This window comes from Falco biarmicus, chromosome 5 (genome assembly GCF_023638135.1).
Source record: "Falco biarmicus isolate bFalBia1 chromosome 5, bFalBia1.pri, whole genome shotgun sequence".
In the NCBI taxonomy this organism is placed as follows: domain Eukaryota; kingdom Metazoa; phylum Chordata; class Aves; order Falconiformes; family Falconidae; genus Falco; species Falco biarmicus.
The window spans coordinates 18,625,313-18,637,954 of NC_079292.1; the positions used below are offsets into that span (position 1 = coordinate 18,625,313).

At 35.4% G+C, this 12,642-nt stretch overlaps 1 protein-coding gene across 2 annotated transcripts in view; it reads left to right on the forward strand.

Annotated features, from left to right (window-relative positions):
- The window catches only part of GNAI1 (G protein subunit alpha i1), a 36,316-nt gene extending 24,930 nt beyond the window's left edge, over positions 1 to 11,386 (forward strand). The window contains exons 6-10 of one of the 2 annotated variants that reach the window (XM_056340460.1): positions 1,893 to 2,021; positions 6,870 to 6,999; positions 8,211 to 8,364; positions 9,279 to 9,482; positions 9,582 to 11,386. In XM_056340460.1, the coding sequence (XP_056196435.1) occupies positions 1,893 to 2,021; positions 6,870 to 6,999; positions 8,211 to 8,364; positions 9,279 to 9,469 (604 nt within the window). In that variant the 3' untranslated portion in view covers positions 9,470 to 9,482; positions 9,582 to 11,386. Of the gene's footprint in view, positions 1 to 1,892; positions 2,022 to 6,869; positions 7,000 to 8,210; positions 8,365 to 9,278; positions 9,494 to 9,581 lie in introns of both variants that reach the window. The other variant, XM_056340458.1, reaches the window with a different exon arrangement.
- Positions 11,387 to 12,642: the final 1,256 nt, after the last annotated feature.

The following is a 12,642-nucleotide window of genomic DNA, read 5'->3' on the forward strand; positions in this document are numbered from 1 at the left end:
TGCGAAAGCAAAGGAAAACAGAAGATGTTCTCTCTACTTCCCATCAGCAGGCAATGTTTGGTCTCTTCCCGAAAAGCAGGGCTTCAGTATGTAGCAGTTGCTCCAGAAGACAAATATCATAAATAATATGATATTCCTCCTTTCACTTAGCTTTTTATATCTAAGCAGACGTTATATGGTATGGAATACCCCGGTGGTCACTCTGGGCCATCTGTCCTGGCTGTGTCCCCTCCCAAGATCTTTCCCACCCCCATCCTGCTGCCGAGGGGGGGAAGGCTGGAGAGGCAGCCTTGGTGCTGTGCGAGCCCTGCTCAGCAGCAGCCAGAACCCTGGTGTGTTAGCACCGCTGTTCCAGCTACCAGTACAGAGCACGGCGCTGCGGGGGCTGCTGTGGGGCTCAGCCAGACCCAATACACCAGTTGTTTCATTCTCTTGAGGAAGACAAAAATTGCTTTTATAGCATTTTTGTTACAAGAACATGACTCAAGTACCTGTTCAGTATCTGAACGTGTCCAAGAAACACAATTATGTGATGTAAATCTGTATTACCGAGGATACTACTTCCATGTTCAAAACAGTTTCTCCTATGATTCAGCATTGCTGCATTTTCTGTGTTAATTAATTTCTGTTAGAAATGTGTTGAGCAAAGGTAACAATCAAGATAGCGTCTTGTATGCTAGGGTACTTCATAAAAAAATAATAAGGAATCAAGGGTCTGAGAAATAAGATGCGATAGCAGCAAGTAATGGTAAGTCAGTCAAAAGAGTCCATTGAGGGAGAGGTAAGATGGTAAAGAATGGCAGAGCAGTGATACTGGCCTTACAGGACAAATTTTTAAAGCTTTATCATTCTTTGTAGTGTTTGAAGTTGTTTTTTTCCATTTTCCTTAAAATAAAGTACTTGTATTCTTTAGAACAACTGTACATAAATAAACAACATGCAGGTGAGGTAACTGTGAGAAGACTACAGCTGGAGTACTGTAATTACAGGTGTGCTGAATGAACAGAAATGTGATCAAATTATATTGAAATAACACTGATACTTCCAGCATGATTGTTACTTGTTTCCTGAAGTTCTTCAAAGAAGGTAGATGGCAACAGGCTGAGCTCACGATGACACATCTCTTGACTTAAGAGATAGCACTTGTATAAACTTTCTTCAATATAGAGCACTTCATTTGGATGATTGCTTACTTTCCTCTGGTAACCTCCTCTGTTCTATGTTGTTGTTTTAGATACCTCTGCCTCCAATTTTGTAAGAAAACTGTTCTTCCAGCCATACAACTGTATTCTCAAAATTGCTAACTTGGGGTTACCCTGAAAGAGGAACATAATGCCTTCCTTATTTACTATGGAAAAAGTACAAATAAGATTTGTATGATTTTTAGAAAGACTGAGCTTCTTGGCCTGCATTACAAGAATTTTGACATTAAGCATTTTCTTAAACACATAATTCTGGCCAAAACTCTAAGCTGTTCTTTTCATACCTATTATCAAATCCAGGGTTATTTGGGGCTTTGATTATAGTTCAAAGCAACTTGTAATTCAACAGATTACAGAGATAAAGATGTTCTTCTAGTTAGTGCAGATAACATTGGTGTACGTGTTCCATTTTGCATTTGGGGATTTCAAAAGAATTCTTTGTTAGTGGAGTCAGTTGCGTAAGTTCTTGTTCTTCTAGGGTGAAATATCTTTGTGTCTCTAAAGCTTATTTCAGAAAACCTTGGAAAATTGAGAGGACTAATGTGACTTGGTTTTTGTCTTATCAGAGAAAGATACTTTATAAAAGTCAGGTACAATATAATGAATGGACCTAGAACTTCTGTAATTCTTTGTTATTATTTTGTTATTATTTTATGAATAACTGAAAGCAGTATTTATTTTTACCTTCAGTTACTTGAATGACTTGGACAGGATAGCACAAACCAGCTACATTCCAACCCAACAGGACGTTCTCAGGACTAGAGTGAAAACTACAGGAATAGTGGAAACTCACTTTACTTTCAAAGATCTTCATTTTAAGTATGTAAATCATGCTGCATGTTCATCTGTCTGTTACAGTTTGTGTGAAATTCTAGAAGACGGTCTTTTCAATGACATGATTTAACAAATTTGTCTAATACAAGTTTGGATCTCCTCCCCCCCTTCTTTTTTTTCCTGAGAAATTCCTCACACATGGCTCAGTTTACTGAAGGAACGTGGGAGTTGCTGGAACTCCTGTAGTAACTCAGAATAAATATGCAGATATTAAGTAATAAATTCTTTGGGTTTATTGGAAGCTTTTTGTAAATATATTTTATATGTAAACTGAGTCTCAGAATATTCCATTTTTCTGCTGTATTAAATAGCTGTTCTGTCAGATTCTTCTTTTTAAATTCAGTTGGAGAGCTGGAGGCTTATAAATGTTTGCTTTTTTATGAAAAACTAAATCCATTTTCCTGAAGAGCTGAATTCAAATGTGTGGTACTTTAAGGTAGTACTTTATTTAGTGATGAAAGAATGCGACATGTTCCCTGTGGTGTAGGATTTACAAAATAATGCTAATACTCTGAACATTTTATGTCTACAGATATTCATGATGAAAGCATAAGATAGTATAAATGTAGTAATACTCTACCTTTTACTGATCAGGAAGAATGAGAAGAAAACTCAGTAAAACTCACATTGCATCTGCATTTAGATTGTTGTCAGCATGTCTATACAATGTATTTGTTTAGTATCTTCATGGAAAGTATTTTTTTCATGTAAACGCATAGCAAGTACTGTAATATGGATGCTTCAGGGCCATCAGTACTGTGGAAGTATATTTTGTTCCCTTGTTTTAGTGTTTAAGTATACGAAATTTGTATTCATCCATAAAATAATAGCTGCTAAATGGGAGTGATTCTCTTGCAAACCTAAGGAGAGTAGTCCTTAGCCAAGCCTCAAGAGAGGTCTTCACTATTCTGAAGAGCTATCCATTGTCTTGTTTCCTAACGTTTCATGTTCAGTTCCCTATTGTAGATGGGTTTAAATTCTTCTGCACTCTGAGTGAGTTTGTATGCAGGTAGCTACTTCCAGTCTGTACTGACTATTAGGACTGTTATAAGGTCTTTATGAGTACAGTCCTCTAAAGCGTATTACAAAGACCATATGATTACACTTCTATAAAATGTATAACTTTAGACAGGCCTTTGGAGGTATTTGTGGTAACATTGTACATTTAAACACCTGTACAGCAGGTGTTTGAATTTTATCTGCCTTAGTGAAAACAGGAAAGGGGGATAATAGAAAATACAGATCAGTTTTAATAAGTGTGTAATATGTGAGACTTCCCAGATAAGTATCATATTTTTGTAAATACCGTTTAAAAAAAAATATTGTCAAATTCTAAGTCTTTTGCAGGGCTGGGGACTGGAATGAACAACTTGTATACCCTTAAAAAGGAAGTGAAAGCAATCATAATAAGTATCTAGGGTCCTATTGGCCCATATCACATTTTGCGTGGGTATTGGAAGAATGATGTTTTTTGCTTAAATAGTCTGAAAGAAGAACAACATAGCAAATCTGGCAACGCTAGCTTTCAAAAATATATTGTGTTAATGGAAGGATCTTGCATAAGTCCTTAAATTAGCATAATTGCAGATAAACTGTTCAGAAAGCTCCCCATTTAACACAGCTAAGTAACATGGCTTAGTTGTGACTGGACAAGTGTCTTGAATGCTTTACATTTAGTTCAGTGAAGTAATTTGTCTTAACATGGCATAGTAACCTCGTAATCTCATTGGAGAAGTCAGTTTTGTTTAAATAATGGAAAGGCATTAAAGCATTTCTCTAATACCACCTTCTTAAGATAAGGGGGGTGGAACTGGCTGTTACAAACTTCAGTTTGTTCAGCACTGCCTTTTTAGTCCATTGTAGACTGACTTAAAAAGTATTTCTTACTAGTTCATTGTAGACTGACTGCATAAGCAACTTGTGGTTCTTTTGAGTCATACCATGGACGGTACTATGAATTTTAGCACCTAAGGCAAGTGCTTAAAAGTTGGACTTGTACACAACGCTGTGTGCACGTCCTGCCATATTGGAAGGTGGAATCTGTAAATCATTCTTTCAAAACTTCTTCTAAAAGTTATCTGCATACTTTTAGAAAAGTATCAGTCTTTTGGGACTGTGACCTACCGGGCCTCAGTATGACTTCTAACAGGGTCAATGGAAAGCTTATGAACTTTAAGACCACTGTTCAGAATGGCTAATTTTTCTGGAAGATTCTTGCAGCCTTTTTGGTTTTAAAGAATTTTTTATGCCAGATAGTTTATGGCTTTTTTCTCTATATTTCTCTGTACTGATATCATGTGGAGAAGAAGCTTCCTTATATAAACCAATCCATCAGGTTCTTATTACTTGCTGTTGAGGTGTTCACTGTGAAACTGCGGTGCCCAAACCTCAAAGATGAGTGCAGAAAGATGGTTTGCATAAAGAACTGGGAGTTAGGTGCAGTGTTAGAAAGACATCCCCCAAAAGAGGCAAGGATCACTGGGGAAATACACCACTGGCAGAGAGGCCACTCTTAACTGAAGCAAACATTTCTGGCTAAAATCAACATCTGCAAATAGCAACTGAAAATAAAAATTCTTTTATATTCTAGAAGTTGTCTTCTGCATTTTCCCTCCCTTCCCAAGATACATGCTGTCAACATGTTCTAAACAAGACAAAACAATGAAATGCCTCCCGACCTATTTTCTTTACATATTTTTGCTGTTCTTTGAAAGAACTACAGTTTTTTAGTTATATGGAAAGTTTTGCCATTTTTTCTTACACCTCTCAGTTACCATCTTACTAGTAGTATTTTTGCATTGAGCAATACTAAAAGATAATGGAATTAAGTGAGATCCATGTAGATTGATATTACAGTACTGCCATCGGTATAAAGCATTTTAATTTCTCATCTTCCTTAGAAGCTGGTGTCCACATAAAATAAAAGGAGCAATTTTCTTGTTTAGTTTTTCAGTTAATTTTTCTGTGTTGTATTCTCTTCTGTCTTACAAAGAATGAGATGATTTGTTGTTCAACCCTACGTGCCCTGCTGTCTACCAAAAGCCCTCAGTGTGATAGCCTTATTACTAATACACTTCTGAATACATTTAGGCGATTCTGGAATATCTTTACAAGAATTGTAACTGCAACTTAACAGTTGTTGTTTTGCTCTGGATTTCTCTTTCTGCTCATATGACATTTTTACCCAAAGGCTTTTGTGATAGAGCTGGTCATTCTACTACTTGCAGCAAAGAGAATGGAGATAATTGGTCTGTCCTCTGGTCTTTCTCTTGTCTTCCTCCTCTCATTTGAATATTTTCATATCTATTGAATTCTAAGCTTTTTTTTTTTCTTGACAATGTAGGGAAAAAGTTAAAATTACTTGTGAAAAGTCCTAAAGACAAGTCAGCCCTCTTTTCAAAGGAATAATTATATTTGCTTGTAAGTAGGAGGGAAAATTTAATTTTTTGACTGGTGGAATATTGACTTACACAACGAGGGAAGTAATATGTGACATATTTGCATTGTTCTGAAGCTGTAATTTGAGGTAACAGGCTTTTTTTGCTTTTTTTTCTGTGATAGGAAAGGGACAAGTGGGGAAAAATTTGTGTTATCTCTCTTTGAGAAGATCCTACAATATATATGTCAGTTAATTTTAGGATACCACTGTTTGTCTGTCTTCATTTGTTCTTTGGGGGTAGTTTTTTTTGGTTTTTGATGGATTGGGGGGGGGGGGGGGGCTGAGGCGGGGGAAGGGGTGTCCAATCCCCCCACCCCATGATTCACAGTCCATTATATCAGGATGCTATTTTATCTGGCTTGCAAAATACTTGAAAGTTCCTGATGATGTCTAATGAAAGCTTTGTCTTTCAGAGAGCTGTAGCCCATAATAGTTAGTAAGTGGTCATGTAAAGCATGTAGTAGAGAAAAGTATATCCACATGCTGTGCTGATTTCCTGATGGTCTGCTATTACATTGTGGAATGTGGTCTTTTCCTATTGCTCTATTTCTGCTAAGCTAAGAATTCAAAAGAAGCAAGACTCACCTTTATAGCTCAGTTTTCCTACTTAACTGCATTTCCAAAACATGCATTTATTAGAGAGAAAATTATTATTATGATGATATAATGCTTGTTTTGTCTTTTTTGATAATTTTGAATTTGATGTCTCTTTAAAAAATGCCCCATTTAAATATGGACAGCTGAAAAAAAGATCAAGTTGCATTTTGGTTTAGGAGAGAGAGGAGCTGAAACTCAACAGGACTTAGAGGTTCCAAAATAAATTTGAAAAAGTGAAAATTAGGTTTTATACATTTATATTCAGGATACTAAAATGAAAATAATAAAGTCAGTGTTATTTGTATCCAGCTTCCTTAGTATTGCATTATTTCAAGGTACTAAACCAGACACCATTCTGCTGCTCTTAGAAGAATCTTACTTTGTTGATCAATACCTCTTACTATGTTAGACTTTTTATTCATTTGGGCTAAAGGTTGAATAATACTTTGATCTAGTTTACATTTAATAAGGCTAACCCTGTGTATTTTTATTTTTCATAGATTACAATTAACTTCGTTAATGAAATACATTACTGTAAAGTATTAGTTTTATTAAGCTTTTCTCTCACATTTTCTCACGTCTTGTAAAATGTTGTATAGGAAGGCTTTTAAGGCCTTTTTAAAATGTTATTTTTTATACTGAGACACTAAATAGTAATAAAGGTTGCAGATTTTTATGCCTTTTTGCAAACTTCGTGATTAGACTTACACAGCTGATACTTCCAGATTTTATTGGTTATCATTCAGAAAGCTAGAAATTCCAAAGTTTATTCCCTGCTTTATGGTTCTGTTTTGCAGAATGTTTGATGTCGGAGGCCAAAGATCGGAGCGGAAGAAGTGGATTCATTGTTTTGAGGGTGTTACAGCAATTATTTTTTGTGTGGCGTTAAGTGATTATGACTTGGTCTTGGCTGAAGATGAGGAAATGGCAAGTACTTTAGTGTTGAAGAAGGGAATAGTTGGCTAGAAACTAAACAAGTTTGAAAGGAAAGCCATAAATACATCTTTTGGAGTATTGCTGCTTTATAATATTTATGGGGTCTGTGCAAAAGGTCTTTCTTAGAGAGATGGTGATAGAATTCATGCTTTTGGGTTTCAAAGTATTCCCTTGTATTCTCAGAAGGGATACTATGAGACAGGTATTCTTTTGTACTCTTTCATGTTTTAAAGGATGCATAACTTAATGATAGATTGTCAGCAATACACGTTTTAGTCTGTTTTTGGATGCTGGAAATATATAATAAGAAATTGCTTGACTACTTCTACTTCAGCACGTTTTGTTTTCCTTGCCTTTGTCAGGCTTCAGTTTTTGTGTCTTTCTAAATGTGTTTCTCTGATCTCTTTCCTGAGTTGCAGAAAATTTTCTCTTCCTTCTCCCTTCCAACCCCTTCCACTCCTTTCTCCTCTTTTAAGGTGTGACTCCTTTCGTATCAGTATGCTTTTTACTGTCTGAGTGGTCTAAAGTGATGCTCATCTATTGTGTGTGAATCATTAACAGACTTCTGTGCTCTTCCTCATGTTCCGCAACCTCTTATGAAATATAGTTTGGAGAGAAAAGCGAAATAAAAATAACTTGCAAGTCAAATGTAGTCAAAGAAGGTCATCCTGCTGCCTAAATGACTGGAGCTTGGCCACATTGCTTAGGTGTTGGATAATTTTTCTACAGTTAAAAATTATGGGTTAGAGGAAAAAAACATGCTCACTTAATTCTCTAGTTCTATAGAGATTTTTTTTTTTTTACTTCTGCTGGGATCTCAGCTAGGTGCGGAATTTAATTTTCAGTTTCCAGAAGACCTAATCAGTATAAGACAAATTCAGGTAACTCAGCAACTCTTGTAGAGTGTCTGTACTGCAAAATGTCAAAACATGCCAAAATTTGCTAAAATATGAAAGAAATCAAACCTGAGAATGAAGGAAAAAAAAAAAGAAAACGTAGTTGCTTAAACTCTTATTGTGTGAAAGTGTTTTTTGTAATGGTCTTGGCCTCTCTGTGTTTCCCTGTGGTAAAATGTGATTCTGCATGCTAGAAACTTAGTTTTGTAACTTCTCTGGTTCATTTTTATCTAATCAAAAATATGTTTCCTGATTTTACTACTAAAGTCTGAATAAAATACAATGAGGTGTGTTTTCCAATTACAGAATCGGATGCATGAAAGCATGAAACTGTTTGACAGTATCTGCAACAATAAATGGTTCACAGATACTTCTATTATTCTCTTCCTGAACAAGAAAGATCTTTTTGAAGAAAAAATCAAAAGGAGTCCTCTCACTATCTGTTACCCTGAATATTCAGGTATTGGAGGGGGATGCAGGTGTGAAGTAGTTTTTGGTTAGACTACCTCATTTTGGATGCACAAATCAGGAGGGGTTTAATAACTTCATTTAAATATTTTAGATACTTAGAGTTTAAGCTGCGGTGGGGGGTGTGTGTTTTCATGGATCACAAATAAAATAGTACTAAGTCAGTTTCATCTTTTTAACCAGCTGAAATAATGCTGGTCCATTGTTGGCATTTACATGTTACTGCTGCAGCTCTTTTTAGCCTAATTTATTTAGCCCACATCTTTTTCCTGATATCCTCCTATTTTTGTACTTGGATGCAATCTTTTTTTTCCATTAGCAGGAATCACTGAGGATACATGAGAGCTTATTTGAACAGGGAGTGTACACAGAAGTTAGAAGTAGGTGGCTTATTCAGGAAATACATAGCAAAAGAAGGTGATTTCATTTAAGAAGCCTTAGTCTTTTTATGTAGCATTTTCATTGTAACTTCAGACTATTCTATTGTACAGAAAATAGCAAGTTGGAGGTGAAAAGCTCAGAAGAAATGGGTATGCCAAATGTCTTTGACTTTGGGAAGAATCCAAACCTTTTATAAACTTAAAAATTGAAAATTAAGGAAACAAAATAGCCTAATCCTGGCAATAGTGATGGGTCGTCAATGACCTGCTCCATCTGCCACTGAAGTAAATGGGAAGATTCTTCCTGCAGTTGGAACTGGAGTCCTTAAGTTTTCATTCTTAAAGTGTGTCCAACAGGTTTCCTTCAAGATTTATTTATGGTATCTTAAAGCAATGGCTGTGCAATTACTCCTCTTCAGGTTTAGGGTAACTGTGTCCAAAGAACTACTTCTTTCAAAGATACAGGATGCATCTTTCTCAGTTTGAAACCTGTTTACCTGCTTACGGAGCACTTCTCTCCTTTTAGGGTCAAACACGTATGAAGAAGCGGCTGCTTACATTCAGTGTCAATTTGAAGATCTGAACAAGAGAAAAGACACGAAGGAGATCTACACTCACTTCACATGTGCCACAGACACAAAAAATGTGCAGTTTGTTTTTGATGCTGTAACTGATGTCATTATTAAAAATAATCTTAAAGACTGCGGCCTCTTCTGAGAACAGACAAAAGGTTGTTAAATGGTAAATTACGTGCCTGAGAACAGGATTTTATGCTCATGCTGTGTAAAACCTGCATAGATATACTTAATTCTCTTTTATTTTTTTCTAGGTTTGGAGAACGACTTCGCACAATTTTCATCTGATTCTTTTCAAGGTGAAAGAAATACAAAATACATTGTGCTGAATGATAGATCAGTACTGTACTTGCCTGTTTTAACAGCTTTATTTATGTTTGTCTTGTAAATTTAAGTAATTAGTTAACAATGAGATGTCAGTTGATTGTATGTAAACTTATAATTGTAGTAATGTATTTGTATAAACGTTGAATGGAATATTTTAGTAACTTGATGTCCTCTAAAATTTCCATGTTTTATGAAGATACTCTTAGAGGAGACACTTTTTGCCTTTGAATTATTTAAACATCTTGTAAAATTAAATTTTCTTTTCATCTTAAGGGTGCATGCAGCCTTATTCTTTACTTTTGTTGGTAATACTGTATATGGCATTAGCTTTTTTGATATTTAAACAGCCTGGTACACCTGTCAGACTTAACAAAACATAACAAATAAAACTTGTTTTTTGCCTTAAGTTTTGAAAAAATCTTTTTATAAATTTAACATAAAGGCAAAGATTATTTTTTAAATTTAAATGAAATCCACAGTTTATGAAATCTGGGCTTGCAGTCTTTGCAGTGCAAATGTGGCAACACTGAGAAATTGAATTTTAAGGTTCAACTATTATTGAAGGTGATGTAAGTGCAAAAAGGAAGTTGTTAAAATAATCATATCAATAAAAAGTAAGTTTGAAACTGTGGTCTTTACTCAGTGGAGTGAATGGTAAAATTACCTTTGGAGTTTTTTTATAGACCATTAACAAAGGCTGGACTTAAGAGTCATATTTTTTTTCTGCTTTCTCAAGAAGTAAAATGTTCTCCTTTTTTTCTGTTTTCTGGTAATAAAACTAGTTTGATAATTTATATCAGGTTCTCCCACAAGACATGGCACAGTGGCTTCACAGATTAAAGCAATTTCCCGTTGCATATAAAAAGAATCTTCAGTGTTTCAGAAGGAGTGTTCTAGTGACTTGCAACTGCTGATTCTTTGATTTCCTCTGTAATTATAATTAGTCTCACAGTTTCTTTACATTATAAGTTAAAGAATATGATTTTCTTCTGGTTATGCTTTCATTATGTGATTTGCTGTCTTAGCTACTTATCATCCATTGCCTTATGGGTAGTGCCAAAACTGATTTTTTTATACAAATTTTAAAATTAGTAAGCTTCTATTTGTAAATAAGTTCATGGATGGTTGTCTTAAATGTATGTCATCTAGAAAATACAAATGTACCAAACTTGGAAACATGATTTTCTATAATTGTTAAAATATTTCAGGCAGCTACAGTACACCATAAGTTCTTTGAGAAGTAAATAAATCTTTGAACCTGTTGCTATTTTTCTATATTAGCTTTTATGTTCTTAGGAATTTTCAACAAAGATATTTAAGTCGTTGTTCTGTTGTTTAATTTTTTATTGTGTATGTGTTTCATCTAGGCCTCAGATAGCTTGAGTAGAAATTACCTGCACGTCTCATCCTTTATTGCTTCCTTTGTTAGGTACAGAAATGTGTTTCAAATCAGATTAGAAAGGAGATAACTTATTACTGGAGGTTGTTAACTACATTCATACATTATGAGCTCTTTCAGCAGTTATGGTAAACAATCTGTATATCCTGGGCTGCTTTTAATTGTGCTTTACAGTTCTGGATACATAACTGATTTTAAATCTCATTGAACTACTTTGTGGAAATTGTATTTACACCTACATTCAAGTTGATTTTTGTACTTCATGTGAAACAAAAATTGGGATTAATCAGATTACATAAATAAACCTAAATTTTGTGCCTTGCTTGAAAGAAATGGTTTTTATTAAATGTGCTGAGGGAAGTCTTTTTTGCATCCATCCTGTGGAGATAACTAGGTAGTAAAAATTAGACAATGCAGAGTTCAAGAGTAAATTCAAAGACTTTATGCAAAAAACAATAGAATGAAAATGAGCAGAAATTAATGATCGTTGATTAATTCTTTAACCATTTTTCCCAACACTTTCATTTGGAGAATTTTTGGAATTCCGTAACTGGGGTTTTCTGAAGAATTTACATCTTAACACAGAACAAAATTGTGAAATACTTTTGCTTGCTAGCCCGGGCAGATAAGCTTGTCCTTTTTTGCCTCTCAGACAGCAGGTAAGTTTCCTTGTAGACCTCTGTACTGAGCGACCAGTCTTTGTCCTGAGCTGACAGTTGTCAGCCTAGGCCACTGCTCTAGGAAAAGGTACAAGAGGATTTCTGTTCAGTAGTGGTGGTAGGCGCACACCTATTTCACTACAGTTGTAACAAGGTTCTGCTCCATCTCTTTATTTTATCAAGAGGCTGCTTCTCAACTGGAGCACTGGAGAAAATGCAGGAAGTCCTGCAGGTCTGCCGCTGTCGGAGGAGTCTTGTCCCTCAGCATTCTGAGCCTCTGTTCTTTTCCAGTTCTCTCATTTCTTCACGCAGTATATCCAGGCAGACTACTTTTTCTAGCCTTACACAAAGAAACTCCCTCTACTAATTTAAATATTCTTTCAGATGATTTTAAATATTCTAAATTTAGTATTTGTAGGGAATTAGAACTTATGGAGGCATCTCCAGCCCCTGTGGTATTGTGAGCATTTTGTCTGGTTGAAGTCTCTCAGTAAAATGTAGCCATCGTGAAATAGGTAGTTATTGTTAAAGGGGTTTAACTGTGAGGAAGTGTGGTTTGGAAAACTTGGTATTTGTCTTCATGATGCTACCTATTCAAATGTCCTCCAAATTCATGTTAAACGTAGGAACTTCTTAGTAGCTAAAACAGGGTCCAGGATCATAGCATGGGAACAGCATAGTTTGCTGGATTGCAGTTTCTGTTTTCATGTACGTAATTAGAAGCTTTGTGATTTAAATTCTACATAAAATCTGAAGGAGCAAGAGAGATGGATCTGCAGCAAGCTGAACAGCGTGATTGCTAGTATGCGTTTAGAATTGGCAGCAATGGAAGGGTAAGTTTCTATTTTAAATGAAGCAAAAAGGAAACCCTACCAAAATACTGGCTGTCCTGCTGTGCGGATGTCTCTTGAAGTTGTTATACTTAATAAC